This window comes from Arachis ipaensis, chromosome B1 (assembly GCF_059453495.1).
Source record: "Arachis ipaensis isolate K30076 ecotype BB chromosome B1, ASM5945349v1, whole genome shotgun sequence".
Lineage (NCBI taxonomy): Eukaryota > Viridiplantae > Streptophyta > Magnoliopsida > Fabales > Fabaceae > Arachis > Arachis ipaensis.
In genome coordinates this window covers 145164964-145171219 of record NC_142436.1, presented here as the reverse complement: position 1 = coordinate 145171219, position 6256 = coordinate 145164964, and the positions used below count along the sequence as shown (strand labels likewise).

The following is a 6256-nucleotide window of genomic DNA, read 5'->3' as shown; positions in this document are numbered from 1 at the left end:
TCTAATTAATGAAATTATGTTGAAAAAAGAATTAAAAAAAAATAATAACGAAATGAGTCCATCAAAATAATATAATAAAAATAAAGTATATTTTTTATTTTTAAAATTTTTAAAAAATTTTAAAAATATTCTTAACGCTTAATTAATTTTAATATTATCTTTAATATTTTTTATAAGTTTTAATTTTACTCTTATTCAATCGTGCTAGATACTTAAATAGAATATCAGCCAATTATTAAGTAGGTTGTTAAAAAAATCTAGAAAACACCAAAAATAGTATGTTATTTCAAAAAATTAATTTTACTATTACAGTAAAAAAACAAAAACCATCTAAAATTCTAATCACTTCACTTCCTTCTCCCACATCTTTCTTCCCTCCCGCTCCTCAAAAAAAAAAAAAAGTCTCTCTTACATCTTTTTTCCCTCTCTCTTTCCAAAAAAATAAGCCTCCTTTTACTGTGTATGTATTTTTCTCCACTGCACTCTTACTTCTTTCTGTCATACGTTCAGTTCTTTCTGCTGTGTTTTTGCTTTCTTCCACCGCGCATTTTTTCTCTTTTATGTATCTTTTTCTGACGTGGTTAACCTTTTTGTCGTGCTCTTGAGCACGCTGTTTCAAAGGAATACGACACCATCACTTCATCGGTTTTGGATATTATTTTGTTTATGATTTTGGATGTTATTTTTTCAGAATTTTTAGATGTTGATGATTGTTATGTATGGTTTTTTCTTATGTTTCTTGATTAAAAAAACATCCAAAACAAAAAAAAGAAACATCTAAAATTAAATTAAAAAAAATCTAAAATTATTGTAAAAAAAATTTAAAATTTAACAAAAAAATATCCAAAATATAATAAAAGAAACACCTAAAATCATTGTTGTACAAGAACTTTTAAAGGTGATCTAGAAGAGGAGGAGGAGGAAAAATATGGAGGGCGAGGCACAGAAAAAAAGAAGAAGAGAGGCAGAGAAAAAGGAGAATAGTGGTGATGGGGATCGGAGGATGCGTGTTTTTTTAGTGCAAAACTAGTTTTTAAAATTTTAAAATAATAATTTTTTGAGAAGTTAATTGTTTAGCTGTATATAGAGTTTGTTCCCTAAACCTTCTTTTACTCTTACTGTTAATTTTTTTAGTCAACATTTTTCTATCCAATTTTATCCCTATCTCTACAACAACCATCATCATATTATCACCAACACCAACATCATTACACATACATATTTCTTTCCATTGTACCCACCAGTCACTATTGTCATCTCATCCTCGCCACGAGCTTTTCAGCACCCACCACTCACTACACCACTAGCACTGCATTAGCCCACCCCTCCCCCTCACCCTAGAATACACCCACCATATCACCTATAACCACGACGCCCCCTCTCTCTCTCTCTCTCTCTCTCTCTCTCATTGAAGCCTTTGCCATTTTCTCTCTCACCGTCATAACTCAAAACCTTGTGCTCCCCCATCATAAATTCAGCCTTAATTCCACACAAAATTATTATTAACAACAACAAAATAATATACAACAGAGAACAATGAGAAATCAATAAAAAATTAAAATTAAAATCAAGAAAAGGTAAGATTTGGAAGAGGGAGAGTGAAGGTGGCGTGACGATATAACGGTGACAATGAAGGATCGTGGTAGGTTAAAAAGGTGTGATTTTGTTAATATTAATGTTGATGACGATAATGAAGGGATGCTACATTGAGGGAGAGCGTAAAGTGGTGAAATGTGGTGGTGGAAAGGTAGAATGGTCGAGTAGTAATAATGAGAGTGAAGGTGGTGCAGTGGGATGGTACGGTGGTGCAACACTCGACCAAAGTTGTGGGGTGGATTTAAGCTATGTTAGAAGGATGGAGAAAATGAGTGTATGATGATGAAAAAATATGGGAAGAAAGTAGTACATGAAAGAAGGATAAAATTAAAAAGAAAAACGTTATTATAGGTTGATTCTAAAAAATTAATGTAGGTTTAGCTGATATCTTGCTTTGCTTGTTATGATTGTTATTTATTTACTGCGGTTAGTTAGTTAGCCTTATTTAGAGAGGAATCTTTTCTATTAGGTTTTGTTAGTGGTTTGTTGAGATGAGTCGGTATGTGTATATATATTTCATATCCAAGCTAATAAAGCAGTTGCAGAAAATCATTTTTTTCAATACCAATTCTGGTTCTAACATGGTATCAGAAGAATTTCTCATACTCTCTACATTCTTTTCTGATTCTCTTCTCTCTTTCTCGAACCTTCCTTTCCTCTTCTTCTATTTCTTCTTTTCTCCCTTCTCTCCAACCTCAAAATTTTTTTCTGCAATGGCGGCGATCGATGAAGCCGATCCTTTTCTGCTCCATTCTTCCGATCAACCAAACCTTGCCTTGGTCATGCAAGTGCTCACCGATGACAATTATCCTTCATGAAAGAGATCGATGAAAATGACGCTCAATGAAAAAAACAAGCTTGGATTCGTTGGCAGCACGATTTCGCCACCTGAGGACGGTGCATCTCATTCTTCCAAGCTCCGCTAGCGTCGTCTGAACGACATCGTCAGCACCTGGATTCTCAATTCTGTTTTCAAGGAGATCGTATCGAGCTTGATCTTTGCTGGTTTTGCTCATGAGATTTGGATAGATCTAGGTCACCGACTTCAGCAAAAGAACGGTCCTCGAATCCATGAACTTCGAAAAGAGTTAATCAATCTGAAACAAGATTCTCTCTCTGTCTCTCAATTTTTTACTAAGCTAAAATGTGTGTGGGAGGAATTATGCCATTTTTGACCTTCAGTATGCTGTAATTGTGGCAGTGCTCGTGAATTTTTAGCTCATACTGATGAGGAATATGTTCTCTTATTCTTCATGGGATTGAATGATGTGTACCATCAAGTTCAGAGCCAAATTCTGTTAATGAAGCCTTTGCCTAGCATCTTTGAAGTTTTCTTGTTAATCGTTTAAGAAGAGCAGCAACGAGGACAAACTCTTGCTCCTCCAACAAGTAATGAGACGCAACTGGCTTTTGCTGTGAAGAACACATAATGCAACTATAAGATCTGGCAAGGGAAGAAAGATAAGCTGATATGTGCTCACTACAGTTTACTCGACCACACCAAGGGCAAATGCTACAAGTTGCATGGTTATCCACTTAATTAGAAAAAGCAAAGTCCAGCCATAATTCGGGTTAACCATGTGGACACAAGTCAGGACATTCCTCTTCAGCTTACTTTTCAACAATATCAACAATTAATGTCACTCTTCTCTGCACAAGTTCCATCCAAAATGCCCACTATTATCACTGTTGAAGCTTCAAGTGTAGGGGAAGGTAAACTCTTCTCTGTCGCTTTAATTTCCACACTTAGAGTTAAATCTTGGATCTTAGATTCTGATTGCTACTTGCCATGTGACCTATAATTTGGACAATTCCAAACCTTTAATTTGAATTGCAAATAAGTTTGTGGTTCTCCCTAATTATACTCGCATACCTATACTTACTTCTGGTTCTATTTTCTTATCTCAAACTCTCACGCTCATCGAAGTATTGTATGAATATGATTTCAATGAGTTCCTTATTGCTAAAGCAGCATTTTTATGTTCTTCTTTCTGATGTTGATTTTGTGATTCAGGACCTCCTAAACTCCAAGATGATTAAGAAAGATAATTGAATTACGGATTGTATGTTTACACACACAAATACACCAGTTTCTATGACTAAAGGTGTCAATGTTAATGAACCATCATGTAATAATGCCAATTGTGATAATACGTTAGCCATTTCTGATTCTTGTAATGCAATAAGTGCAAAATTGTGGCATCATAGATTAGGCCACCTTGCTTTTCATGTTTTACAGCATTTGCCTTTGAATTGTAATTCTTCAAATTCTAATGAAAATTCATTGTGTGACATATGCCCTTTGTCCAAGCAAAAACAATTGCCATTTGTTTCCAACAATAATCAGGAGTCCAAATGCTTTTCATTGATATATTGCGATACTTGGGGTCCTTACCATGTTGCTACACATTTGGGGGAGTGGTATTTTCTTACTTTGGTAGATGATCATAGCCGATATACCTGAATTTATTTGTTGAAAGCCAAATCTGATGCTGCTACCATCATTGAAAATTTTTTTGCAATGGCTCTCACTCAGCTTGGCTATGTGATTAAGAAGATTCGGTCCGACAATGCACCTGAGTTGTCTCTTACTGATTTTCTAAAATCAAGAGGTTCTCTCCACCAATTCAGTTGTGTTGAGCGACCACAACAAAACTCGATGGTGGAACGGAAGTATCAACTCCTTTTGAATATGGCAATGTGCTTGTATTATCAATCAGGTATTTCAATTTATTTTTGGAGTGAATGTGTACTTTTTTTATCAATAGATCCCGCTCCTCTATTCTTAGATGGAAGTTTCCTTACCAATTACTTTACAATAAGACACCCACATATGAAGACTTGAAGGTGTTCGGATACCTTGTCTATGCTTTGACTTTGCCTTATTCTAGAAACAAGTTCTCACCAAGAGCCATTCCAGCAGTTTTTCTTGGCTACCCGAGAGGTTACAAAGGGTACAAATATGATCTCAAGAATAGAAAGTTCTTTATTTCAAGAGATGTGATTTTTCGCAAATTGAATTTTTCCTTCAAGCTTGGTAGCACTGATTCTTCCTTACCTGATCCTTTTGATGATCATATCCTTCGTAAGCCACTTGAAGTTTCTCTTAACACACCTCAACCCTTTGCTCTTGTTACACTCGTTCTTATTGTGACACAACCACTAGTTGAGACTCCACAGCCGTTGAGACGAAGCCAGAGACTCCATAGGGCGCCTACTTATCTTGCAGACTACCATTACAACAATGTGGTGAATCCTTTCTAATGTTACATTTTTGTTCTTATGAGAGATTGAGTCTAACATACAAGAATTATTGTATACAAGTTTCTGATTTCTATGAACCCCAATTTTATCACCAAGCTGCCAAGTATCCTCAATGGAACATGGTATGGCTAAGGAATTACAAGCTATGGAGAATAACCGTACATGGGAGGTGGTTCCACTTCTGATCGAGAAACATTGCATTAGTTGTCGATGGATTTAAAGGTGAAGCGCAAGCAAGATGCATCAGTTGACAGATGCAAAGCTCATTTGGTTGCTAGAGAAAACACTCAATAAGCTAGTGTAGACTATAAGAATACTTTTTCACCCGTTACCAAACTCACTACTGTTTGATTACTCCTTGCTGTTGTTGCTGTGAAGAATTGAAAATTGTTACAGCCGGACATTAATAATGCCTTCTTGAATGGTGATCTTGATAAAGAAGTGTATATGCAATTACCTCAAGGATATCCCAGCAAGGGGGAGCAGGGGGAGAAGCTTGCATGCAAACTAAACAGGTCAATTTATTGCTTGAAACAGGCTTCGAGGTAATGCTTTACTAAGTTCTCCACTGCTTTGCTTAGTGCTAGTTTCACTTAGTCAAAATCGGATTATTCTCTATTCATAGAGGAACAAGTGATTCACTTGTCATGGTGCTTGTATATGTCGACGACATCATTGTTGCTAGTAAACTTGATGATGTAGTCACCCAAACTCAGCAAACTTTGCAAGGTGTTTTCAAACTCAAGGTGCTTGGCCTCTTGAAGTATTTTCTTGGATTGGAGATAGCAAAATCTTAGGAAGGCATTTATTTGTCTCAATGAAATTATGCCCTTTCTTTGCTTGAAAACACTGATTTTTTGGATTGTAAACCTGCCTCTATACTCTTGGATCCAAACATAAAACTTATTGTCACTGATGGAGATTTGCTCGAGGATGCAAGACAATATAGGAGGTTGATTGGCAGGTTGCTTTACTTCACTATTTCAAGACCCGATATTTACTTTGTTGTGAATAAGCTAAGCCAATACATGTCTTCTCCTCACACTACCTATTTGGATGCTATCTATCATGTTTTGAGATATTTGAAGGCTGCACCTGGGTAGGACTTTCTTTCCTTTTATCGGTCAAGGCATATGGGGATGCTGATTGGGGGAGCTGTGCCGAAACCAGACGATCCACTACCGGCTATTGCGTCTTCTTTGGCGATTCTCTAATCTCATGGAAGTCGAAGAAATAAGACACCATTTTCGAGGTCGACGGCTGAAGAAGAATATCGAGCACTCACAATGCTACTGTTGAAGTTGTGTGAATTATGAGGCTGCTTCAAGATTTTGAGATACAAGTTGATCCGACTTTCATCTTCTGTGACAGCAAAGCTGCAATCCACATTGTTGAG

The 6256-nt window shown here is 36.4% G+C and overlaps 1 protein-coding gene across 1 annotated transcript; it reads left to right on the top strand.

Annotated features, from left to right (window-relative positions):
- Positions 1-4117: 4117 nt before the first annotated feature.
- On the top strand, positions 4118-5657 carry LOC148578752 (uncharacterized). Its single transcript, XM_088503181.1, has 4 exons — positions 4118-4269; positions 4365-4845; positions 5257-5405; positions 5486-5657. Exons 1-4 carry the CDS (start codon positions 4118-4120, stop codon positions 5655-5657), a joined length of 954 nt encoding a protein of 317 aa, XP_088359307.1.
- The last annotated feature ends 599 nt before the right edge of the window (positions 5658-6256 follow it).

What these genes read in the sequence shown, in the direction of transcription:
- LOC148578752 (XM_088503181.1), top strand. Translation starts at nt 4,118, where the DNA reads ATGGCTCTCACTCAGCTTGGCTATGTGATTAAGAAGATTCGGTCCGAC. An exon ending in AACTCGATGGTGGAACGGAA is followed by an intron (nt 4,270 to 4,364) that starts GTATCAACTCCT and finishes TTTTATCAATAG; the next exon opens with ATCCCGCTCCTCTATTCTTA. An exon ending in TGCTTGAAACAGGCTTCGAG is followed by an intron (nt 5,406 to 5,485) that starts GTAATGCTTTAC and finishes CTCTATTCATAG; the next exon opens with AGGAACAAGTGATTCACTTG.